This window comes from Pantherophis guttatus, chromosome 1 (assembly GCF_059756535.1).
Source record: "Pantherophis guttatus breed Tessera chromosome 1, ASM5975653v1, whole genome shotgun sequence".
Lineage (NCBI taxonomy): Eukaryota > Metazoa > Chordata > Lepidosauria > Squamata > Colubridae > Pantherophis > Pantherophis guttatus.
Genome location: NC_142063.1, coordinates 305,066,333 through 305,093,798, shown reverse-complemented (window position 1 = coordinate 305,093,798; position 27,466 = coordinate 305,066,333). Strand labels below are relative to the sequence as shown.

The 27,466-nt window shown below is 38.6% G+C and overlaps 1 protein-coding gene across 2 annotated transcripts in view; it reads right to left on the bottom strand.

The window, feature by feature from the left end:
* PRKCE (protein kinase C epsilon) overlaps window positions 1–27,466 on the bottom strand; it is a 321,383-nt gene that overhangs the window by 77,084 nt on the left and 216,833 nt on the right. The window contains exons 3-8 of one of the 2 annotated variants that reach the window (XM_034427654.3): window positions 19,592–19,669; window positions 17,259–17,418; window positions 16,025–16,059; window positions 11,638–11,723; window positions 6,669–6,798; window positions 1,459–1,601 (exon numbers count right to left, since the gene is read on the bottom strand). In XM_034427654.3, coding sequence (XP_034283545.1) covers window positions 1,459–1,601; window positions 6,669–6,798; window positions 11,638–11,723; window positions 16,025–16,059; window positions 17,259–17,418; window positions 19,592–19,669 — 632 coding nt within the window. The remainder of the gene's footprint in view (window positions 1–1,458; window positions 1,602–6,668; window positions 6,799–11,637; window positions 11,724–16,024; window positions 16,060–17,258; window positions 17,419–19,591; window positions 19,670–27,466) is intronic. The other variant, XM_034427655.3, reaches the window with a different exon arrangement.

Genomic DNA, 27,466 nt, shown 5'->3' with positions numbered 1-27,466 from the left:
TTGATTATAATTTAATTAATTACAGAAGGCAGGAGAAATTGGGGGATTGGAAATTTATCTCTTTCCTTCCAGAATGCAGAGCCCTTCTCACCCAAAAGTCAGATCCCTAATGATCTGATTTATGATAGCCATAATTTCATTTCTATTGGATTACTACTTTGTGGTCTGGACTCTTGTAAGGAAAATTATTCTCAGCTAGCAAGAGAAGAGAACTATGCCCTCCCATTCATGTTGTGCTACAAACACCCACCGTTAATATTTTTCATCAGAAATAAAGGGCTTTTTGTCTGATGTCACATTTATTTTCAGTGTAACATCTAATTTATCCTTTAGCTCCATTAGTCTTCAGTCTCTTCAAAGATAACAAAGAGTTAATCTGGTATTGTAATTCTAAAGCAGGGTATTTACCTGGGCCATATAATTTAACAGAAAGGAAAAATAAATGTGTGGACAGTAATTCATCTTCTTTAATTAAAATAACTAAAAGTATTTGTTCTAATCTACAACATGCCACTCAAAGGGCTAAAGCGGCCCTCAGATTGAAACAAGTTATATACCCTGCTTGATGGTGTTTGTGTAAGGAAGCTGTAGGAGAAATGCAAATTCATGGATTTCAAGCACAATGTCAAGCTTTCTTATTCATAGGTAACATGTTTTAGTTACTATGTCAAGAAAAAGTTAGATTTTTTTCCCCCTATTTTCTAATTTCAATCTAATTTCTTTCCATCATAATTATTTAAAGCAAGGAAAAATTACAGTACATGTTATAAGTGATGCAGGTTTTGCTGTAGCAAAAGTTATCTGCAAATCAGGAACTCAGCAATGATTAAAAACACCCTTGTCCAACTTTTTATTGTTTAGATACATTATAGACAGATTATAGCTTTATAATTTAGATATCATCAAGTTAAGGAAGGTTATTTTAAATACTTATCTTGACTTACGACAACATGATCTACGACTCCACATTACTGGCTGCTATTTTGTATAGGAAGGGAATAGGCCAACATTTTCAGTGGCACCAGAAATAAATATTTGGGATGGGTGAAATATTTCCAGGTCATTGCTACTTTTGCACGTTTTATCCAGACAATACAGAATCATTGTACTGCCATGCTCTTACATTAATTTGCAAATTCCTCTCCATAAATATATTCCAAATGCATATTTTAATTGCTAAAGCAGGAATTTGGAAAGAGGAGGAAGTCTTTTCAGCAATTTGTTGTTGTGGAATCTGATAGATAGCTGAAGTTCAATCTGCGCGTTGGTTTGTGAAGGTCATCATCAGGTCATTTTGTTTAGGAAGTGACAAATACATTCCTTGAGGATCCTTAAAGGAACCAGAACATATAGTTATGCTCTAAAATCCAAACTAAGATAAAAGGACACAAGATGTCTCCCATGCTTCACAGTGCAGAACCATTATTAGTTCATATTTTAAACTGTTTCCTTGGTTACCTTCTTCCTCCTTTGTCCGCTATTAGTGATCTTATCTGGAGTAACGCCAAGATCCGCAAGTACCTTAGCGATCCCTCTAGCATCTACTCCACAGTTGGGTGCTACGTTTGTTTCACAGCGTCTATGTACATTCATCTTGCAAACTGTAATTTAAACCAAACAGAAGGGAGGGGGACAAGAAAGATCCCGGTTAAATAAGATTAAGCTGTCCTGATATATTACTATCTATTATTTATCTGTATTATTCACAAAATCTCTTTTACAGTCCCTGTAGTGAGAATCTGATTTAATAGACTAAACAGATTGGTGACAGTTCAGATAAGTTTTATTCTATAAAGAACTGGCTTGCAGGATCGAACTAAAGAGTTCAGGGATGAACAATACTCTCCTCCAGTAGTGGGTTTCAAATCCCGGCGCTACAGCTTCGCTATCGGTAGTGCGGGGCATGCTTTATTTATTGTTTATTTATTTATTGGTTCGATTTATATGCCGCCCTTTTTCGGAGACTCAGGGTGGCTTACAATGCGTTAAGCAATAGCCTTCATACTTTTTTGTATATACCTGCTTAGTAGGGCTTTCGGCCCTCCCCAAGCGGTGTTCTTTTTTATACAAAGTCAGCTTATTGCCCCCACAAAATGGGTCCTCATTTTACCTACCTCAAAAGGATGGAAGGCTGAGTCAACCTTGAGCCTGGTGAGATTTGAACTTGCAGTAATTGCAGGCAGCTGGTGTTACTTAACAGTGCTTTAGTCTGCTGCGCCACCAAGGCTCTTTTCCACACGCTTCGCAAGCATATGGTGCTTCTGTTCATGCGCAGAGCATTTTTGATGATGTCTGGGCAGGTGGGTGAGTCTCCCGCCACCGTCACTACCAGTTCTCTGAACCGGGGCGAACCGGGACAACCCACCACTGCTCACCTCGCTTTGGGCGCTCATAGAGATTACCCCAGATTACTGCTGAATTTGGGTGGGCTTCCAGTCCAATTCATCAGTACAATTTTGGAGCCATTTGTAAACCCCCAAATAAAGAAAATAAGCTCAATAATTTACTTCCTTACAAAACAACTTTTCCCAACTCACCAAAAATGAGAAAAACACTTGGAAATTTTTGATCTTGCATGACATTATGGTTGCTTAGAAAACCAGAAAATTAGGGGGGGTGGGAGGCAGGGCCGGATTTAGATGAAAAGAGGCCCTAGGCTATTCCACTTATGAGGCCCTTTCACCTATAGTGAAAGTGTAATTTTAATTTTGCTAACAATTTGAATGTAGGCCCCTCTTGATCTTGAGGCCCTAGGCTGAAGCCTAGTTAGCCTATAGGAAAATCTGGCCCTGGGGGGAGGAATAGACATTAAGCATGGATGCTGATAGAAAAAGTTCTTTAATCTGCCCCTATTCTAACTGCAATCTTCTGTACAACAACAATCAAATAAATACACAGGGACTTGTTCCTGTCTTTCCTTCAAATGTTTGGCTACAAAGATTCAATAGCAGTCTTTCTGGAAAATAAAATCAACACACCCATTGTGGTACAAAAACAAGAAAGATCATGAAGACCCGGGTCACATCGTCAGTCATGAAATTCATAAGCTGACTCTGGACCGATCATTACTCTTCAGTACAACTTAGCCCATAGGACTTTTGTGAGGAGTGAAGTACTTGACCCTGCTTGAGTTCCTGAGGGAAATGTAGGAGACAAAGGCAATGAACAAGGAAAAGAGAAAAGAGGAAAACAAGCAAGCTTCCTTGTAAGATTTTAGAGTGAATTATATATAACTAAAATCAATACGAGCACTTCAACATTTTGACAACTCAAAGAGCTCATAATGTTGTATTAAACAGGAACAGCATTTTTGTTGCCATTTTAGTTCAGTGTTTTGTTTTTTTAAAAAAGCCAATTCTGATAACTTTGGTGCATATTCCTGATTCTCTACCTTCATTCTCAGAAGCCTTCACTTATCTATATATATGGTCATCCCTTTCTCTGGGCTTTCATTTTATCCTCTTTTGGGCACAGCATGTTTTCATTTAATGTTACCCACTTTGATCATCATATCTCAGTCACTTCTAGATTCACTAAAGTCTTTTCTTACAAGTTCCTCTTACTTTATTTTCCCTCCATCTCTATACCACAGCTACTTCTGAACCCCCATTTCCTGCTTCCCAGAGGTCTCCCTTTGCACATCCCTTATAATCCTCTCATCCCCTAATCAGAATTCTTTTTGCTATTTCTGCACCACAACAGCTTTATGAATCTATGTTTTTTCTTTCATTTCTTTATTTGGCTCAGTTTAATTTCCCTTACATTATCTCTGTGTTTCTTCTGTAGAGATTCACTTGTTCTCTATACCTTCTAACCACAAAGCTTTTACTCCCTTAGTGGAAAATAACTGACAGGTGGGCCATGCATGTAACTAGCTTCAATAAATAGGGATAACTGGCAGCATTTTTTCCAGTTATAGCCAATTAAATCAGTTACCATGGTCATAGTAACACAAGAATTTCCCACATCATCCTGCCTGTTTGCAGAAGAAACTGCAATCAACCCTCAATCCTTGTAAATGCAGACCCAAATTAAGTCCAAAAAAAGGAATAATATATATGCTTCACATAAATATATTGATTTCAAATGTACAAGCAGAAGCATCAAATAAGTGGGGAGAAATTGTTTAATATCCAACCATTTTTGGGGGGGGAGGGGGGTTACTGTCATCATAGCAGTGCTGGATTACACTTGTGCTTTCTTGTGGAGGAAATTAAAATAACATTTTTTTAAAAAAAAATTGATTTATATGCCGCCCTTCTCCGGAGACTCAGGGTGGCTTACAAGGCGCTAAGCAATAGCCTTCATACTTTTGTATATTTTATACAAAGTCAGCTTATTGCCCCCACAAACTGGGTCCAAATGAAGAATTTGCGGAAATGAAACAAAAAGGTAAGGAAATTTGTGGGAGAAAATTCCTCTGTACCAAATTGATTCAGAGATTCAAAATCTGGAGGAGAAAAAATAATTTGGGTCCATGTTTAGGTCCATCTTACAATCCTATCCTTTCCTGTTTTGTTGTCATTATGTCTGGACACAATATTCAACACAATGAAAGAATATTTATTACAAAGCTGAGATTTCTACTTGCCCTTTTACCCAAAGAAAAAGGTCATTGTGCTTTCAAAACAGCATCCTTCTAGAATACCCCTTAAATTATTCAGAAATCAAAATCCTCACATGATTGATCTGTGTTTTATCTGAGTCTTTACTGAGAAAAAAAGAGACCAAAGCTTACTCTGAATAAGGTCCAATATTGCAGTTTCTTAAAATGCGCAAGTTACTGAGTAAAAGTAGAAATGTCTCCCACTCAGATTTGAAAAGGCCAATATGAAACATGACAGCAATGGCTGGACATCCTTATTTCCCCTGGTCTTTCTCTTTGAAATATTTTAGATACTTTCTGTTCTGTGTGCAGTTAGAAATAAATAAGTAAAAGGAATATTCGAAGTACTAAGCTTTTTCCCTCACGTGTGCTATGGCAGATATAGTGAAGTATAAACTGCAAGAAATATAACACCCATTATGAAAATGAGATGGCAAAATAGAGAATGCTGACCACTAAAAATGTGATTTTTACATTGGAAAGTTGAAATTTACAGTATTTCTCTGTACTCTAGCATAAATCTAATGCTGGCAGAGATGTTTGGTACAGGTTTTCAAAGGAAAGTTATTTATTGCTTTCACTTTCTAATTTTCCAATGCAAACAAAAATCCTTACAAAATTGTGTATTTTAGAAGAATGCATATAATTCACATTTTCATGCCTGATTCTGTGGTGGAATGTATATATGCATGCATACTAATGCCATAATAAAACAAAACAGGTTCATGAATCTATAGAAATATTAAATTTGTGCAAAGATCTGTGGTAAGACTATGCTGTTGAATATCTAATGTTGCTCTCTTCACATCCCCTCCCAAAAATACCCATTAATGTCAGCATTTAATAATCAGAGATTTTTTAAAGCTTTGGAATATAACCTTTGGTACTTTTGCCAATGGATTTATATTCCACTGGAAAGACCAAAAAATGAAAAGAATCAAATTTGGGATATTTAGGTTTAAATTCTGTGTTTACCATGCATTCATTATTTCATTTCTATCTCTCTGTTTCTCCTGTGTTATTCCTAATAACATTTGAGAGAGATCTTGCAGATAGAATGAGTTTATTTAGCAAGTGTGCTAGTTCACATCAGATGACCTCTCACCCCCAAAGTGAGAGTGGGAATTATACTCATTTTACATCAGTTGTAACCAGTGAAAAGAGCAGACAGGAGAGTAGATTAAATGTGCACAGCAAATACATAGTTGTGTATTCAGACTCAAGAATTATGTTAGAGAAGCTAGTAAATTCTCAGATGTACCCTTTGCCTTCACTATGTGATCCTAATTGTCCCACACTGCAATTTTTTCACTCCATATTGATCACTATCAAATAATGCCATTAACTTAGGTTTATATTTTTGCATGTCACTTTTTGAGTCTGGCCAAATTGTCCACCGTGTGCTTGCAATTTATACTGCTCAAACAGACAAATATTCCCAATGAAAATGAAGTATTTTATTCTAACATGCAACAAATGGGTAGGAAAGCAATTGGGACTTAATCAACCACACAGACTGAGAGTTAAATCTGAAAAACATTTCAGTCTGGGCAAAACTTTCTCTGAACTCAAGGCCAGAACTATATATCAAATTATTCCATTAACTGGGTATTACATAATTTTCTGAGAACCCTGTTTTAGCTGTCACATGTAAATTAGTGCATTACTGTGCAATTACACATGGAAACATAACTTATCTATAACAACTGAGTCTATAGAGCCTGATCTTAAAAACATGCTTAAGGCTACTGACTTGAGCAGTGCAAGGACATTTAACTCTTACTTTTTAGGTTGCAGTTTACATAATTTACTTGTAAGAGCTTAATTACTTTAAGTATATAATAGTGTTGTACCAACCAAAGGGGAATCATCTAAGACCTATTTTGTTTCATATCCCACAGGTGCTTTTTCAAAAGGCAATTGGACTTTGGGACAACCATGACTGGATGACTGAGAATCTCTATAGACGTTTCAGTTTAATGTACATCAAGGTAGACCTGAATGGGACTAAGCTATAACATTAAGAACAAAATCCTGCATTTAAAGAGAAAAAGTATCTTACCTTTGCATTGTAAACCTTGTCTCAGAAGACCCCAAAGCAATGAACCACAGTGGTCACAGAAGGTGGGCACTTTGTAATTGTGAATGCTAAACTTGTGAGGCATGTTAACACTGAAACGCTGAGAACCCACCTGGAAGATAAAAAGTGCAAAAGGACCAAAGTTAGCATGCTACTGTTTAATCCAGTGTGGCTGGTTGGTGAATTTTGGGAGATGAAGTCCACCCATCTTAGAGTTGCCAAGTTAGAAAACATTGAATTAATGTCAACTACTAGAAAAATTAAGCTGCTGCCCTCTCAGGTTTTGTTTTGTTTTTAAGTTTCCTATCGCACTTAAAGATATACAGTATTACTATTTCAGTTTAGAAATTCCAGGAAACTGGAATCCAAGAATGAAATCAATACAGGAAATCACAAGGTCCTGCTAGGATAATATGTAGCATTAGTTGCTACTGTAGGTCACTAACTATCTCTTTTGAAAACACTGAACATATTGTCTTGTAAGGCAAGGGGGACATTGAAAATGAGGTAAGAACAATGTCCCTTGGAAAATGGAAATGCAACAGAAGAGGGATCTGTACAGTTGAACTTTTTAGAAAGAAGTCTTGGGCTTGTTGTTGACATACCTGCCTTCCAGCTGCGTTACGACAGCCCTGCCTGTGCTGCTAGAGGCAGTAGCCGGGCTGGCGGTGGAGTTCCCCAGGTTTATGATACTGGGGGACTTCAACTTGCCGTCACTTGGCGAATCCTCAGATGCGGCTCAGGAGTTCATGGCTTCCATGACAACCATGGGCTTGACCTAGTTCAGGGTCTGACTCATGGGGGGGGACACACACTTGACCTGGTGTTTCTCTCGGGGCAGTGGAGATATGATCTGGAATTAAGGGGTACAGATACTTCTCCCTTGTCGTGGTCAGATCATTTTCTGCTGAGGTTAGACTTCAGGGTGCTACTCCTCCATTGCAGGGAGGCGGAGCCAATTAAGTGGTTCCGCCCCAGGCGCCTAATGGACCCTGAAGGGTTCCATAAGGAGCTTGGGGAGATACCTGACTCCCTTGTCCACAGTCCGACTGAGTCCCTGGTGGCTGCCTGGAATAGGGTGGCATCTGGGACACTGGACCGGATTGTCCTTTGCGACCTCTCCATGGCGGTGGATCCAGGAAAGCTCCCTGGTTTACCGAGGAGCTCCGGGAGATGAAGCGCCAGAAGAGACGTCTAGAGCGACGCTGGAGGACCAGTAACTCCGAATCTGACCGAACACTCTTAAGAGCCTTTATTAGGACTTATTTAGTGGCAATACGGGTGGCAAAATGATTGCATTTTTCCCCACTTATTGCATCCGCTGATTCGCGCCCAGCTGCCCTATTTAGGGTGACTTGCTCCCTCCTTAATGTAGGGAGAGTGGAGGAGCCCTTGCAGGGTAGAGCTGAGGAGTTTGTGCAGTTTCTGTCGGATAAAGTCACTCAGATTCGGATGGACCTGGACTCTGATTGGGCAATTCCAACCGAGATGACGGGGGCAGGTCTTAGTCCCATTGTGCAGGATGAGTTTGAGCCTGTGACTCCTAAGGAAGTGGGGAAGGCTGTAGGAGTGATGAGTTCCTACACTTGTTTGTTGGACCTGTGCCCCTCCTGGCTGGTTTTGGCCAGCAGGGAGGTGACACGAGGCTGGCTCCAGGCTTTAGTTAGCGCGTTCTTGAGGGAAGGGGCCTTCCCGCAACCATTAAAGGAAGCAGTTGTAAGGCCCCTCCTCAAGAAGCCTTCCCTGGATCCAGCAGAATTAAAGAAATTTTGTCCAGTCTCCATGGAAACTGCTTTGGTCACGCTGATGGATGATCTCTGGCGAGCCTGAGATGGGGGTCATTCCTCCATCTTGGTGCTACTTGACCTCTCAGCGGCTTTCAGTACCATTGACCATGGTATCCCACTCCCAACTAAGGGAGCTGGGAGTGGGAGGCACTGTGTTACGGTGGTTCTCCTCCTATCTCTCTGGTCAGTCACAGTCGGTGTTGGTAGGAGGACAGAGGTCGACCCCTAGGCCCCTCATTTGCGGGGTGCCTCAGGGCTTGGTCCTCTCTCCCCTTCTTTTTAACATCTACATGAAGCCGTTGGGTGAGATCATCCAACAACACGGGGTGAGGTATCAGCAATACACGGATGATACCCAGCTGTATATCTCTACCCCGCATCAATTCAATGATGCGGTGGATGTGATGTGCCGGTACCTGGAGGCTGTGAAGTCTGGATGGGAGTCAACAGGCTCAGACTTAACCCAGGCAAGACCGAGTGGCTATGGGTATTGCCTCGTAATATGTCGACTATGTCAACTGTCCATCCTTGATTCGGGGGGGGGGATTGTCCCCCTCAGAACGGGGTCGCAATTTGGGTGTACTCTTAGACTCTCAGCTAAGATTAGAGCAACATCTGGCAGCTGTAGATAGGGAGACCTTTGCACAGGTTCGCCTGGTGCACCAATTGCGACCCTACTTGGATCAGGAGGCTCTCCTCACAGTCACTCATGCCCTTGTTACCTCACGGTTAGGTTATTGCAACATGCTCTACATGGGCTTACCCTTGAAAAGTGTTTGGAGACTAAAGTTGGTCCAGAACGCAGCCACACGAGCTGTCGTGGGTGCACCTAGATACACCCACATTACACCAATTCTCCGTGAGCTGCACTGGCTCCCTATTGGTCTCCGGTCACAATTCAAGGTGTTGGTATTACCTTTAAAGCCCTACATGGCTCAGGGCCAGGTTATCTTCGAGACCGCCTTCTGCCGCATAGCTCCCAGTGACTGGTAAGATCCCACAGAGTTGGTCTCCTTCAGGTCCTGTCAGCTAAACAATGCCGGATGGCGGGCCCGTGGAGGAGGGCCTTCTCTGTGGCTGCCCCAGCTCTCTGGAACCAGTTACCTCCTGAGGTCCGGACCATCCCCACCCTATTGGCCTTCCGAAAAGCGGTGAAGACCTGGCTTTTCTGGCAGGCCTGGGTCCGTTGATCTTGCTCTTGTGATCTGGTGAGATCTGGCCATGAATGGCGTGAATGAGTTTTTAATGTTTTTAATTTTTAAATGTTTTTATAATGATTTTTTAAAATGTATTGTGAGCCGCCCTGAGTCTTCGGAGAGGGGTGGCATATAAATTGAATTAATTAAATTAAATTAAATTAAGTCCATGAATGCACGGTATCTTATTACACTCTGAGAGTTGAAATTAGCCTTCTCCAAATTAGTTGCCCTCAAGAAATGCTGAACTAAAACTTACATTATAACTTTCACAAAGCAAATTGTAGTCAGTCACCTTCATAGCCTGGGAGGATGGTTCAGAACCTATGCTATATTTCAGATTAACAGATTAACAGAGTTGGAAGGGACCTTATAGATCATTTAGTCCAAACCCCCACCGCTCAAGCAGGAGACCCTACACCATTTCTGACAAATGGCAGTCCAATCTTTTCTTGAAAGTCTCAAGTGATGAAGCTCCCACAACTTCCGAAGGCAAGCTGTTCCATTGATTGATTGTTCTCACTGTCAGAAAGTTTCTCCTCATTTCTAGGTTGAATCTCTCCTTGGTCAGTTTCCAACTATTATTACTTGTCTGGCCTTCAGGTGCTTTGGAAAACAGCTTGACCCCCTCCTCTCTGTGATAGACCTTCAAGTATTAGAAGACAGCTATCATGTCTCCCCTGGTCCTTCTCTTCACTAGACTAGCTATGCCAAGTTCATGTAACCGTTCTTCTTATGTTTTAGTCTCCAGTCCCCTAATCATCCTGGTTGCTCTCCTCTGCACTTTTTCTAGAGTCTCAGCATCTTTTCTATAGTGTGGTGATCAAAACTGGATGCAGTACTCTAGGTGTGGTCTTACTAAGGCTTTATAGAGTGGTGTTAGTACCTCACTTGATCTTGATTGTATCCCTCTGTTAATGCAATTTAGGATTGCATTGGCCTTTTTGGCTGCTGCTGCACACTGCTGGCTCATATTAGCTGATTGTGCACTCAGACTCCACGATTCCTCTCACAATCACTGCTATTAAGCCTGGTTTCCCCCAGTTTATATGTGTGCTTTTGGTTTTTTTTACCTAGCAATAATTATTGCTTCCATTGAAATGTTTTATTCTCCCCATGCAGATATAATTAGAATGATGCAAACAAATCAGAAACCAAGCAAACCCCATCAATCCTGTAACACTTTAGCTCTTTTTTATATAAATGGGAGAGGTGGTAGCAATTTGAGAAGGTTAAGAGGTTTTCCAAATGAAAATGTAGTCCCTAGGGTGGTTAAGGTTGCTAATCACATTGACGTGGAAGCGATTTTGATCTATCCCTGGGCAGATCAGGGATAGATCAAAATCAGATATTGTAGATATGGACAAGAAACCATTGTGTTGAGGCAGTAGCTCCAGTATAGGGCTGCAATATATGACTGCTCTGTGCTTGAAGGGACAGTCTGTATGATCACTGGAGGAGTCATATGGCTCACCAAACCTACCATCATATGGGATCCTTTATAGCAGAATGCCGACATAATTATGAAAACCAGTAGGATGGCATGCAGCATTAGGAATTAGGAAAATAAGGTGATGGACATTTGCCACATGGGAAAGCACTAGCAGTTTATTATCTTTTATTTTCGTGAAGAGGGCAGAAGAATGAATGTTTAGACATGGACTTGAGGGACAAGGCAAGTGGCCAGCAAGGCAACACTGACTGGCTAGCAGTTCACTGTGGTCAGCCATTGGCCAGAAAAGGCCATAGCTAAGTAATTTCGGCTTTCTAAGAGCTCTAGACCCATCATGTCTGTGCTCACAGTGTCTTGATGTCTAGATCTGAAGAGAGTCAAAACAACCTAGATCAGTTTTGTGTGTATTTTAAATTAAGAGATGGAAAGACTGGTTATTTGGAAGAACCTTGCCTTAAGCACATTAACTCTGCAGAGTTTTCTTTTATTTAGGCATTCCTTCTGTAAATATTTACCTCATCATGGGCTTCCTGCTTCTTCAAGCCAGCGCACTTTGTTATTATAAGCTCATGGCATCGCTTGTGGACTACGCAAGTGCAAACTGTAAACAAGAGATTATTTTATCCATTATGAAAGAGAAAAAATAAATTAAATGATAAATTCTGGGGGATTCATCCCTATCCTTAATCCTCTCAAGGGGTCTTCTAAAAGGCCTAAATTAGATTTTGGTCTGTGTGAAAAAGGGGGCAGGGCAAAAGGATAGTCTAGGAATCCTATTGGAATTGTGTCTTCCAAATGGGCAAGAAAACTCTAAAATTAATAAGAGTAAAGGCAGTTCATATTCTTATGACTATCACATTTTAAATAGTGTCAAAATATCTGTTTGCACTTTCACAGAAGGGAAATGAAGTTTTGAGGCTCCATAAACATTCTAAATCAATGAAATCATATTGAACAATCTGGAAAAGGCAACAGACTATTCCAAACTGCCATATAAGGAAATATTTCTAGAACATAACTTCCTCTTGTTCAAATGAGCCGTTATTATCAACTGGTTTTGAGGATATTTTATTGCTTTAGAATTGTAAGCTGCTTGGAACAAACTGAGTAGATGGTATACAGTAATACAAAGAAGATATGAAATAAATTCATATTTATAAAAAAAATTGAATTGTTTTGGACATGTTCAACCTTAATGCAGTGATACTTGGACTCACATCCTTCAATTTCACTGCCTCTCTTGGCATGAGAACAAAACATCTGAAGTGTTTATTTCTGTTTAAGGTTACTCATAATTTGCTGTGTCATCCAAACCCAAGCAAATTGTAGTTAACCTTAATTACACCTATCTGAAACAAATCAACTTCTAATAATGGATTTTGACTAATCACAGTGATAATCAATCACTGAGGTGAAGCTAGGTAGCAGCCAAAATTTTAGTTAATCTGTAAAAATAAAGTCTGATCAGTTTATTTGAAGAAGAAAACTGGTAAGTTATAGAAGCTTCTATATATGAATGACCTGATTTTACCACTTGTTTTGCAGCAGTTGTTAAACAAACATCACAGTTGTAAAGTGAACACAATGGTCATTAAGAGAATCAATGAAGTCCTATAGGTAGTTTTTGCCAGAAATCAGCCCAAAGACCAGAAACTGACAAAATACATTATAAATCATGGTCATATGACTGCAGAGTACTGCAACCAGCTGTAAAAAAAAGAGCTGATTGCCATGTGCCCAAAATATAGTCATATGACCGAGATCTGAACTTCAGAATTGAGTCATAAGTATTGTTTGGAAAAATTGTCAGAACTTTGAATGGTCACTAACCAACCAGTTCTTAAGCAAGGATTACTTTAATTTGCTTGCTGTCAAGCCATCATGGATCACCGTATCAATACACAAAGCTTATGACTACAACTATAGTTTGGAGCTTATTGTGGTTAGCTTCTGAGTCTTAATCATTTAAGTTTTTTTGGGTTCTAAACTCTTTTCTGTATAATGGTTTTAGTATACTATCTTTCTTTTATTTTCTTTGAATTGGTTACTACTTTGAATTGGCTAATGCATTGTCATCCTTTAGTATACCAATTTGAAGTGGGAACCCTTTCTGAATTTAAAGATCTTTTGGAAGACTATCCTTATGTCTATTCCCATCTTCAATCCCATGTTGTTGTACTACTGCTTCTGTGTTTTTTCTAACAGCCCTCTGAAACTTGTTAAATTCCTTCCTGAGATTTTTGTCTTTCTTGGCTTTGGCTTCTCTTGTCTTCTTGATAATTTCCATGATTTGTGTTGATGTCTAGTTTTCTTTCTTCTGTTTGTTCATCTTAGGCAGTCTCGTTATCATATTCATCCTTAATAATTTCTTTAAGTTCATTCCAGAGTACCTCTGGTTCTCTATCAATAAGTTTTAGTACTTCAAAGTGATTCCCAATATTCTTCTTGAAAACGGTATTTATATACCGAAGATCATATTGTGCAGACTAATTGCTCTTCTTCTTCTTCTTCTTCTTCTTCTTCTTCTTCTTCTTCTTCTTCTTCTTCTTCTTCTTCTTCTTCTTCTTCTTCTTCTTCTTCTTCTTCTTCTTCTTCTTCTTCTTCTTCTTCTTCTTCTTCTTCTTTAGTTTAATTTGGAGCTTGTTCCACAGTCAGCACCTAGTCATGTCCTTGATGCTATCACTGAAGCATCTATCATTGTTGACAATGATATAATCAATTTGATTTCTATGTATCTGATGATGTCCATCTAGAGGTGTCATTTCAGTTGTTTGACAGCTATGTTTGCTTTGAAGAAATCCTGCCAGTGACACCCTATGAAAGTGAAAGTTGGACTTTGAAAAAAATGAAAAAAAAAATACTGACAGTTTTGAAATCTGGTGTTGGAGAAGATATCTGAGAATATCATAGCCAGCCGTGAAGACAAAGAAATGGATTGTTGAACTAAAAATTAACCCAGAGATCTCATCCAAGACACAAATGACGAAGCTCAAATTATAGTATTTTAGAAATATTATGAATTAACGATGATAAAAATCTGAGTCTTAGTGGAAATGAACAAACTTTTTGCCAAAGAGTCTACTCAAGGAAATATTTCAATATCTTAAATCCTAAAATAGATAACTAATCTTAATCCTAAAAGGTATATTAATATCAAATAATGTGTCCAAAGGCAGCTAATAGCTCTAGGTATGCCCTGGTGATGTTCCCTAGTTTGGGTAATGAAACGTCTATAAGAAAACAATCAAGCTCAGGGAGCACCTCAGGCCTAGGTATTTTAACAACATAAGCAATAGAACTAGAATTTTCCTATTAGTTTACTTATAACTTTTAAATTAAGAATCCAATGACAACTATTTTTGTGTTATCAGTTTATCCTGTCTATACTAACACCTTCTATATGTTTTCTACTCACATAGTAAGTTGGGAATGGGTGGGGGAAATGTAATAGCAATGCCAGTTATATTCAATTCCAGACTGTAAGCTTCTGAAAGACATTTGATGAGCCATTGAGGGCAGCTGTTAAATCAACACTACTGCACTGTACTTTAACCAGGACTCAGTGTTTATGGGGGCCATCTGGGGATTTTTATTAATTGTATGTCTTTTTGTGTTTATTTTCTATTTTTATTCTGTTGTATGCTGTCCAGATGAGGTCTGCATTATAAAAACGATGAAGGAAACAGGCAAACAATCTTGCTGGATTAAGAGGAATGGATTCAGCAAGGCTTATCTTTTATCCAAAATTTATGGAGGCTCTCCCAGAGGAAGACACCAAAATATCCTTCATTATTCTCTGTAGAGGGACATCTCAGGTGTTGCATATTCAGAACAACTTTTCCCCTTGCTGAAAAGGACTGAAAGATCAAACTGACTATATATACTTTTTTATTATTCATGTAGGGACTTCTAAAATTACTGGGAATTTATAAAAAAAACTGCAAGGAAGTCATTTCCCCTAAGCCTCTAATGTGATAGGATGTGGAATTGATCTTAACAGAATAGAGAGTTGGAAGGGACCTTGGAGGTCTAGTCCAACCCCCTGCACAAGAAGGAGATCCTATTCCAGTGATGGTGAAACTTTTTGGCACCGAGTGCCCAAACCGGAATGCACGCATGTGCGCCGGAGCCCCGGAAACTCGGAGACCAGCTGGAAACCAGAAGAGCAGGTGGCGACGGTGCGTATGCCCACAGAGAGGGCTCTGTGTGCCATCTCTGGCACGCATGCCATAGGTTCACCATTACGGCCCTATTTGAAGGGCGTCAAACTGGTGGCCCGCAGGCTGGATGTGTCATGTGCAGGCCACGCCCACCCCAGCTCCACAAAGGGGAAAAGCATTGTGATACATCACGTGACAGCAACATGATGGCGCGAGTTTGACACCCGTGCCCTATATCATTCCATAGAAGTGGCTGTAGCGTCTCTTCTTAAAAACTTCCAATGATGGAGCATCCACAACTTCTGAAGGCAAGCTGTTCAACTGTTCTCATTGTCTAAGGAAACTTCTCCTTAGTTCTAGTTTGCTTCTCTCCTTGTTTAATTTCCATCGATTGTTTCTTGTTTTGCCATCTGGTGCTTTGGAAAATAGGTTGACCTCCTCTTCTTTGTGGCAGTCCCTCAGATATTGGAACACTGCTATCATGTCACCTCTAGTCTTTCTTTTCACTAGACTAGACAAAGCCAATTCCTGCAACCATTCTTTATATGTTTTAGCCTCCAGCCCCCTAATTTTGGGAGACTGGGGGGAAGATATCAGATTTTCAAGATTCTGTTAAGGTAGCCTTACAATAAAATAGAATTAGCTCATCTGGTCAGGATTCTGGTCAGAGAATCCTGACACGTAATAATCAGGGTTCCTTATACATTCCATACATATTCATAAAACGTACAATTTTTCTTACCTTGACATTGGTACCCTTGCTTTCCTATTACTCCCCTGTGGTTGTTGTTTTAAAAAAAGAATAGTAAAGAACACATTAGGGATAGACCAAAGATATAATTTCACATTGTCACATGTATATTGTCATTTATCATATAGTGAATGGCTAAAAATGACTTATACAGTATGGAAGACCATGCTGGGTACATTCTTATTTATGCACGAACATTCTCCTTCAAATTCCACAGATGCAAATAAATAAATAAATAGTGTGATAAAACTCACTTTGCCTTCTTTCCATCTTACATTTTATGAAACGCCACCAAGCAATTTTCTTTTCATTTTCTTTGCTAACTCAAATGTTTCCTAGTATTGATAAGGCTTTGCCAATTTTATCCCTAACATCTTCATTAGCTGTGAAACTTCCAAACGTTTGGCAAGGGCTACCTTCTTTGTTTCATCACTGCAGAAACCAGAAAAGCTATTGCTGAACTCTCTTCGCCACATACCTATTAGAAGTACAGATGTAACACAAAGAGGTCCCATAGTCCAAATTAATCTTACATTAATCTAAACATGACCTTCTGCTGTGCTTCAATTCCAGTTCTAACAACAAATTAGATCCCACGGATGTTCGCTTCTCTGTAAAGATATATGGATCAAGTTCAGACAAAGCGTTTCTACCTTACACTGAGGGACAGTTGCTTAGCAATAGAATCAGATGGGATGAGATAATCTGAAGGAGTTCACTGAGCTACAGTTTGTGTAACCATGCCATAGTAGTGGCTAGGAAGTTCACCGTGGCTGAATATTTTTGATATATTCAATTCTTTTTCACTATTTGGAAACAAGAAAATCCAAATCAAGGAAAATCTATACTAATTGCCTTACAATGCAACCCTGTACATGTCTACTTGGAAGCAAGTCCCACTATATTCAGTGAATCTGAATACCCCAGTAATGTGTTCACCTGATTACAGTCTTAATCTTTTTTTTTTAACTAAGAATTTGATATCCACTATATATGCTTGCATAATGTATAATTAGGTAAAAAGGTACATAACCACAAAGTTACAGAAAGCCTTTGAATTTCTCAATGTATAAAATAATGACACCATTATTCCATTAATTATTATTTTCCTGAAAGTATTAATGCAAAGGGTTTCCAATAGCCAAAACAACAATAGTAATCATGTTACCATGAAAAAAACCTAAACCAGATGATATGAGAAAAGTCTCCATGTAATAAAATTTACCATATAAAGTCTCGGCAGTGTGAACAATAGGTTGGTTGTCTAAGATAGGTGGCCATAAACTTGTGCCCATTAACCTGATGGACCCTGCGTCGCACTGCCCCCTGGCGTTTCCTGGGGCGCATCCGTTCCCTAAATACTCTTTCTTCATTTTCTTTGGGTGCTGAAGGGAATAAAGAGAGAGAGAGAGAGAGAGAGAAAATGGAAGAGATTAACAAATATTAATATTCCAGGTATAAAATTGAAGAACAGAAATAAGAAAGCAGAATGCACAACTTCAAATCAATTCTCATATATCCAAGTTTCTATATGTATTACACCACACCACCGTACTGTTTTCTGATATAAGTATTGTGAATCCCTTTGTTTTAAAGCAAATGTTTAATACTATCTATGATTGTATGAAATGGCTTAAATGTATGCAGAAACTTCATTAACCTAGTGCCTTTGAATGTGTTGGACTTCAACTCATTCCCTATGGGCATACTGATTGGAGATCAATACATTCAGAGAACACCAGGTTGGAAAAGGCTAGTGAAATATTTGAAGTCATAAAGGATTCAGCGATGGATATATAATTTTGAATTCTTTGGGGACTAATGAACTGATAGTTGGGAGGGAGAATGTCTGAGATATTAAATTAGATCTATTATGTCCCACCATTCTTCCTGGAGTTTAAGATGATTTACATAGAAGTCTTTTATCCTTACAATAATAACCCTATGAGTATTTTGGGCTGAGAGAAAGAGAGAAGTCCAAAGCCAGGAGGTGGGATTTAATCCAGGGTCTCCCAGTGGGTCTTGTCCAACACACTGATTGCTTCACTACAATAGCATATTTTCAAAAGCTTGGGGCTCAGTGAATTTCACCAAGACACCTCTCCACAATGTCTTGGAGAGGTCTTGATAATAGATCTTGCTGGAGTGAGCCCTTTTGAGGATATAGTGTGCTGATGAAAGCTGTCTGAAATTATGGAAGAGCTGACAAGGCTGAATCATAACACTGTCACCTACATCAGCGTCCAAGGTCCAGCACACAATCCTTTCATGACCATTAATTCTCAGAAGTCTATATATTGATTGATTGTAACAAAATAAATCACATTATATCTCTTTCCCTTAATGAAATTGCAGGATAATAACGCAAATTAAAACAGCATGGATGGGAAGCATCAGCACCCTATCTGCATTAGGTATATTGAAAATTAATTATTGAGGTGAGGTAACAGCTAATTCTATCAACATACCTCCTTTCAAAAGTATCATTATCAGCAGATTTTTCTACAGATGCTTTAGGCAAATTGGATATAAGAGCAACCAATTTTGTTGTTGTTGTTGTTGGGAAATTCCCTTTTGTACATCAAAATACTGGGATTTCGTATTTTGCATTTTTTGTTTTTGGAAATGCAGCACTTTTCCCCCCTTATCTTCAGCTATTGCATTAATCACAGTTGTTGTGGAAGCCATGACGTGCAAAGATATCTCTCTTATGCACATATGCACATTTTGGCTACCAGCTGTGTTTGCCGCATCAAAGCAAAGCCACACTAATGCTATGCTGCTGCTTCCTGCTGTGTTACATTTATCTGAATAAACGTCTCACAGCAGCTTCAATCCCAGCTTTTGGGTTTGCAGGGAGGGGGGGAATCATAGACGGACTTGCATCATCCAGCCCAGTTGAAGAGAGACATCTATGGGAATAAACTCAAAGGATTCAACCTGCAGGTGATGATCTCAGAGCTGCCTTGTGTCATAATGAAAAATATAGGATGAAGAGGGATCAGGAAACATACTTGATGCTTTGGGTTTCAAAATGGCCAACATTCAGCTAATCTTGAGCTACTAATGTACTAAAAAATCCTTAATGCTCCTAGGAAATCTGTGAGCTAGCACAATGTGAAGTTTTTCCCAATTACTGAGATCTGCCTCTGGGATCCTGTTTCAGTCTAAATGTGTGGCGTGTAACACCCTTTGATGTCAATCTGTTTTTACTGAGGCAGGCCAAGTATCTCAGAGAACCATAGCAAGACTTCTGGTAAAAAAAAATCCTCTAGAATTGCTATTATCTTGTATTTTGATTAATTTTGTTCAGATACACAATGGTTGTAGATCAGATATAAATGCAATTTTGCATGACTTTGATCCAGGGACTTTCCAACCAAAAGAACTGGTAGCAGCTGAGTTTCAGAAGCATATCTAAAATAAATTCGCTTTTATATAGATTATGATGGCTTGCAATTTATAACCTAACAGATCTGGAAGTTACTTGGTAAATAATCTGATTCAGCTCAAAATTTGACTCAACTGAATAGTGAGATGTTAGAGGTAACAACTCACAGATGATTGAAGTTCCTCTTCTTTGAGTGGGACTCCAATGTACAGAATCTGATCTGCTATCTTCTGAAGTTCCTGCCCCTGATGTTGTAAGACAAGATAAGCAACAGTTCAATGTGCAAGACAGTTTGCAAAGAAAAAAAATGGACAGTCTTGGTATTTATTCTTTTTCCTGCTGTGTTACTTTAAATTACTACTGAATATTACTACTGCTATTCCCTTAAAATTTAAGGTAGCCTTCTCCAATGGTTGAAACGTTAGTTTAATACCTCCCCCTTTTTTATTAACTAGTTAGAAAGAGCCAGAGTCTCCCAAATTATTATCTAATGAGAAACAAATGAGTCCTCATTCTCCTCTCACATACAGGAGGAGAAGATAGTCAATCCAAAGATTCAGCAGTCCAACTATAATGTTTTAAATGAAGGTTAAAATGATCACTTGATCTACATTTAGAAGTGTATGCAATACCTCTTATAAAATTACCCTGTGCCTATTCAATTGGAGTATAAGCGGTAGAAAGTTAGTAGGAAGAGCAACTAAATGAATTGTTAAGAACAACTCTTCATCACCGACTAGAACAGGGCCGTCAAACTTGCGGCCCACAGACTGGATGCATCACGTCCTGGCCACGCCCACACCTGGTTTAGCAAAGGGGGGAAAAGTCCCGATACGTCACGTGATGATGCCGTGATGATGCAAGTTTGACACCCCTGGACTAGAACATGTAGTCTCATCCCACTATATCAAAGAGTTTTCCTAAGTCTATCATACCCCATGAGACTAGAAGTAGACAACTTGGTGCCCTCCACACATTTTGGACTTCAGCTTCCATTAGCTCTAGCCGACATAGACAAATACAAGGTACCATATAAACTGTAGTTTAAAATATCAAGAAAAATAACTAATCACATCCTTGTTTTTTTTTTAAAGTAAAAAATCATTGATAAGCAGGTGGACCCATTCTACTTTCAGCATATGAAAAGGCTTTACTGCAGCTCATATTGGAGAATGGCATGGCTCATAGTGGATAGAGATTATAGAAATGCAGAAATGCAGGGAAGCTCCAAACAGGATAGTCAATAATGGGATACAAATCAATGATCCAACTCAGCAGAAGAAAATTATAGTGCCCATATCTCCCTAAAATATGTTCTCTGCCTTATTTTCTCAAAATGTGGTAGGTTGCTCTATATAAGTGCCAGGTTTGGAATATGTATGCTTACACTTTACTTAAAACTAAAGAAAAATTAAAACTAAAGAAATATATAGCACTGTATTTCCAACCTGTTTTATGGGACTCTAAAATAGTCACTTGTGCCATAGCAAAATCAATGATGTAATGAAAAATCATTACTTAATTTAATTTTTGGTACACATTCAATGGAATTTAGGAAGGAATTTAGTAACAAGGTCTGATCTAGCTAAGGAGTGCCAAAATGCATTAGCTCAAATCCAAGATAAAGCAGTTCAGATGAAATGAAGTAATTTAGAATTAGAAGTCAATTATTCATTGGACAAAGGACTAAAAAAAGGAGTGTTGCTTGCACAATATAGACCAAACATGACTATAACTGATCCAAAGATGAGTTAGTCCATGTCTCATCCCATGTTAGAATGCAGCATAGCAGCAGGCCTTGTGATAGCATTGTTTTAGGTTGCAAACCAGAAATAGGATTATTTTGGAAAAGTCATGCAAACTACACTCATTCTGATCTTGTTAATACTGTAATTTCTAACTTCCTAGGCTTCATATAATCTTTTTTTTTTTGTTACCAATTGACCGGGGGAAGAACTTAAAATATCTATACTATAACCCAGAGGTCTTCAAAATTGGCAGCTTTAAGACTTGTGGACTTCAACTCCCGGAATTCTCCAGCCAGCCAAGCTGCCTGGAGAATTCTGGTAGTTGAAGTCCACAAATCTTAAAGCTGCCAAGTCTGAAGACCTCTGCTATAACCCATACATCAAGAGATGTAATTTAAAAAATGTTTTCGTAATCAGAAAGATCCTGCCCTTCTGTTGTTTGGGAAGCTTGAAGCTGTAATTCCTATACATCTAAAAAGGCATGTCAAAGATGGTTGTTTATGTTACCTGACTTTCAGGATTTTGGACTTGCAATCCAGTGATTCTCTAAGGATACTTGCAAAAGGAAAAGTGATGCATTTCCTTTTACCTAATAAAATGCCTTCTGATTGTTCTTGCTGCAACTATTGTTTCGTACAAGTGAACATTTTTAAAACAATTTCTCAAATATAACTATAAGGCTAAAAATCTAGACAGAATTAATACCATTACTATGGTTGGAAAAATATCTTTTGGAGCAAGATAAAAGAGGCCCATTTTACTGGAACATAGGGTTAAAAAAATCAAGCTTCTCCATTTAACTCTTCTTGATGTATACTCTGTTTGGGGTGTAGCTCACTGAAGAAGTAGGCAGCCTTTTGAGTTGAGGCGCTGTGCAATATTTAGAGCTCACACAATGGCTGCCTCTGGAGGACTTGCCTACAGTATTCTCTAAATGGCTACCACTGTCAATATGTTCAGTCACAAAATGTCCATTTACTAGAGAGTGAGATAATCCCTCCACTGATGTTTTCTAAATCGACTCTGGTGGATTTTTTGTTGGGCTCAAACATATTCTTACACACAACTAAATATGATGCTAGAAGCTAGTGCTCTGCTTTGCGGCATTGAAGTTTATTTAATTTGTTGTTTTGTTATTAGTATATTTTTTTAAAAATCAGGTAGGATAGAAAATCTGAGCTAGCTGGAGGACAATTGGGTGTCCATGGATGCCATGTTGCTTATCCGTAGATTTCCTGGGTTAGCATGGTGTCCAAGCAAAGCCCACCCATCTGAGTGGTATTGTATATTATGTATCTATACCCTTTGAAGATTCCAAACACATATGTTGATATCATATGGGCATAGAAAACTATTCATTCATTTTCATTTAATTTATTTCTCAAGTTTTCTCTTCTGCCCAAACTATAAGACATGTGCCTGAAATAAATTCTGACATTTCCCTTTTCTCAGCTGCTACAGAAGGGTTGAGAGAAAGGGAAAGGATGAAAAGCCATTTGTGCTACAGAAAGTTAGATTACTGCTGCTGCTACTGACTTAAAATGTTGTAGTTTTTTTTAAAAAAAACCAGCTTGTTTATATAGCTTATGTACATAGCTTAATTAATTACTTCCTAATTTTATCAAGTCATAATTTGTCAACAAATTAGACTAGGATCACCCCTCTGCAGGCAAAGGACTAATTGATTAAACCAGACAGTAATTTATTAAGACTTGCATTCAAAGAGAGGAAGGAAAAGTTGCAGAGAAACAGAAAAGTATAAGAATAAGGCTCAAGCATTGCTTTGGAGATCTGTGTTAAACTGGGAACTAGACCAGTGGTGGGATTCAAGTAATTTAACAACCGGTTCTCTGCCCTGATTCCTTCCAGTTTGCCAAACTGCTCAGAAAGTTAACAACCGGTTCTCCCAAAGTGGTGCGAACTGGCTGAATCCCACCACTGAACTAGACTCTGCCAAATCCATTGGGGCTCCCAAATCTGTTGGTCAATATAGCAGAAATCTGGAAGAACCAGAATGATATCCTTGTAGGTGGAACATGCATGTAAATCAAGCGTGCACAACTTTTTCTGGGCTAGCATGAGGTCTGCATTCCAAGCGAGTTGATGGGGCCAGGATAAAAGCAAAAATAGTTTTTAATTCATATTTAAATAAACTTGAACAAGTTAAATACCATCAATGCAACCATTTATAGTTAATAATTCTCCCTTCTATTGCAATTTGAGGGCAACTTTTGGAGAAGTCCTTAGAGCAGCAGCAAAGCTTTTGAGGGCCTCCTCCTCCTCCTCCTCCTCCTCCCTCTCCCTCTCTTCCTTGTCCTTCTACTCCTCCTCTTCTTCCTTCTTTTGCTTTTTAAACATACACAAAGAACACTATTTGGTCACAGTTAAGCACTTTGAAGTTTCATTTATTCCAATGAAATCTTTCCTGTTCAAAGTATGGAAGCTATTATGTTTTGCCCTGAGTGTGGCTGATGTTTAACATTAGCTGGATTATGCCCCAAGTCACATTATTACATTGTTACTAATACCCCCCAAGTAGTGGGTTTCAAAACCCGGCGCTACCGGTTAGCTATTGGTAGCACACGAGCGCACACAGCTTCTGCGCATGCACAGATCGTTTTTGATGATGTCTGGGCGGAGCCTCCCACCACCACTACTACCGGTTCATGCGAACCGGGCAAACCAGGAGCAACCCACCACTGCCCCCAAAACAGTTTGACAATTTGTGCTTCAGTTTATGCTCCTGTGAATAAAGTGGCTGGTTTTAAGGCACTTTTGTGTGATTGATGTGTCAAACAAAAGGGAATCCAATTTGAGAGATACAAGGCATTTAGTTTCTCTAATGTTTTTAACTATACTTCAACCCCCATAAAAGTTTGAACAATACTTATAATAAAACTATAAATTCTACAGACAAACGCAGCTATTAACTGGAAGCCAGCAAAGATAAGTGTGTGTGTGTGTGTATTTCTACAGAATATATGTTTTAAACTATAGTAGGATTACAGGAGTACCTGATGAATAATCATGGAAAAAAGTAATTGAGATGGGAGTAGCAGAAATCTCAGAAGGAACAGAAAATGACATCATGTGCAGACTTGACTAAAGTGTAATGAACATTATTCAGAAAATTGCCTTTTAATTTGGGTTTAAAATGCAAAGCTGAGAGTTGGGAGGTAAAATACAGGCATAAAATAATGAAAGCCAACAAAAGCCCAAACTCTCTATTATTCCTAACTCTATACCAGAAAAATGTTGCTAAAAGGATGCTCCTTTTCTATAATTACACAAATATACGAACCCTACAGCTATATGATTATTTATAGCGAATATTCATGCTGGAGTGGGACTACACAATTGTTACTTCAAACCCACACAAGTGAATCATTTCCCTCCAGGCCAACAATTTAAATAATTCCTTCACACCACTGGAGGTCACTGTAGTCTGGAATTTAAAACAGCATCATATGTTTTTCTTTTCCATTATTAGGGTTTGAAGCCTTAAAAGCCAATTTCCCAGTAGCATGCATCAAGAATGGACTTTCACACAAAATTTGTGGAAAAAAATCTGTGGAAGACTCAATCATGTGTAGGAGAAAGTCTAATTCTACGATTTGGTCCAAAATATATATCTACAGAATATATACTATACTAATTTGTGAATTCATAAAGGAGTGAGTGAGTGAGTAGGAGAGACAGACAGACACAAACAGAGACAGACAGACAGATATTTTGTTATAATAAATTGATTGTCACTCAGTTTCTGTCATGAAAACCTTAAGGTGCTAGGCAACAGATATCAACAAAGAGACTTTAACGGCCAAGAACACAAAAAGGCCTTTTTTCATTTATAAAATGTTGGAGACTTAAGCTCAGTAGTGGGATTCAGCCAGTTCCACCTATTCAGGAGAACCGGTTGTTAACTTTCTAAGCAGTTTGGAGAACCGGTTGTTAAAAGAAATCTTATTTTGATTTTTTTCCACTTTACAGGGCTAATTCTGTAAGGAAGGCAGGAAGGAAACATTCTGGTGTTGTTTCTAGCCTAATCTTTATTGCCCTGCTTAGAAGAAACTGCCTCTCTGGTTAACCCTTATGACATTGTAACATCTAAAGCAAAGCCCCCATCGACATGAGTGATGTTGAGTTGGCCATGCCCACATGATCATATGACCATCGAGCCATGTGTACCCAGCTGGTCATTAGGGCAGAGAACCGGTTGTTAAATTATTTGAATCCCACCACTGCTTAAGCTGCAATATTAACATCTTCATTTTCTATAAGTACATTCTTTCCCCCTCCCATTTTGAGAATATCTACACAAAAATGTTCAATTATTTAAGGGGATATCCATATTCAGTATTTCTACGGTAGAAATATAGATGGAGACTATTGTTTGTACTGTAAATTTACTGATGCAAGTACTGAGATCAAATGTGAACAAAATGTGACTCAAGGATTTTTTAAAACTCTTTGCTGCTGTCCTAAACATGCTTTTCAAAAGGCAACTGGAGTTGGTCTTTTTCTTGAAGACGTTTCACTTCTCATCCAAGAAGCTTCTTCAGTTCTGACTGAATGGTGGGGAATGGAAGAATTTAAATCCTTTCATTCCCCACCATTCAGTCAGAACTGAAAAAGCTTCTTGGATAAGAAGCGAAACATTTTCAAGGGGAAAAAACCAATACATTCCAGTTACCTTTTGAAAAGCACTTTTCAGACAACCATGACCTGAATGATTGAGAATCTCCATAGAAACTTTATTTAATTTCCCATGATACCTTCTAGAATGACATTATTTTGGGGGGTGTTACAGAAAATCAAACAGCAACTTTCAGATCCCACAAAGGAGACTGATGTTACTGATCAACCTTTTCAATATCACTATTTGATAAGTAAATTAGTAGGTGGAATGTGTGTGGGTGTCTGTTGTATAAGTATAGTACAGGACAGGGGTGAGGAACTATGACTTATGGACTTCAACCATGCTGCTCAGGAATTCTGGGAGTTGAAGTCCACAAGTCATAAAGGGGCCATTGTTCCCCACCTCTAGTATAGACAAAGGCCCCATAACATATCGGGTCTAATGCTCTCTAAAAACCTTGAACTGACATTGATTATGTGGCTTGGACCTGAATTAAGTATTTTCTTATACTGAATTAGCCTTCCCTAAGGATTCATTTCATTCTATTTTTATTTTGTCTATTTTGTTCTGGTATGTGCTCTGGCATTATTGCTCAGAGATAGCTGGGAATTATTTATTTAAAATCAATCTCTCTGTTTTTTAGTCTGTAACTTTTATTTTTTTCAAAAACAGGTTACGTAAAATCAAAATGCAGAAAAACATCAATGGAAAATAATCAAAGCCGAGCTACCAGTCAAAATCAACAGAATAAAAGTAATTTTGGCAGGTCTGAGTAACAACTGTTAGTCAGTTACTGAAAGTTTATTTGCATTTTTTAAAAAAGTTATGTAAAAATCATTATCAAGCTAACCCGATAGACCTTCTTTAGATGGGGAACTCCTCTTAAATATTCTGCCCTTCACGGGAAAGATGTGTGAATTCAAATATAAAATAAATAATTCCATTCCATTAAATTCCATTCCCCACTATCCTGTCAGAGCTGAAGAAGCTCCTTGGATGAGAAGTGAAATGTCTTCAAAAGAAAAAGAAATAAAGAAAAAGAAGAAACAAGAAAATCCAGTTGCCTCCTGAAAAAGCACATTTGGCACAACCATGACCTGGATGACTGAGAATCTCTACAGACTTGTAAAATAAATAACTTTCTTTCTGCAAACTGCTCTAGCCCTCTAACTGCAATTTACAAAACCAGATTTAATTTAAAACCGGTCTCTCCTGAATTATCTTGAATTAGAATTTTGCAAATTAAAACAAAATTCTGCAGGGGAGTATATGGATTTTGTGGACACCAGACATTCTATTCTATTACACACCAACACACCCACATATCATGCATAGTTTTTACCCAAATAGGTAAACCAGCACACTCAGTCCTTGTTGTACTCTTCTCTTGGTTCCCTCTAATTAACTTCTTTTCTGTTTTGAAAACCTTAGTGACTCTATGGTCACCATACCTTGGTGAAGCTACAGATATCCTCTGTGCACCAGTAGTGTATTTTTGGCTACAAGTAGGAATGTTTGTAGCTTGAATTCTGGAAAGAGAGAACAACTCAACAATTACAGAACAGAACAATAGAATTGGAAGGGACCTTGGAGGTCTTCTAGTCCAATCCCCTGCTCAAGCAGGAAACCCTATACCATTTCAGACAAATGGCTAT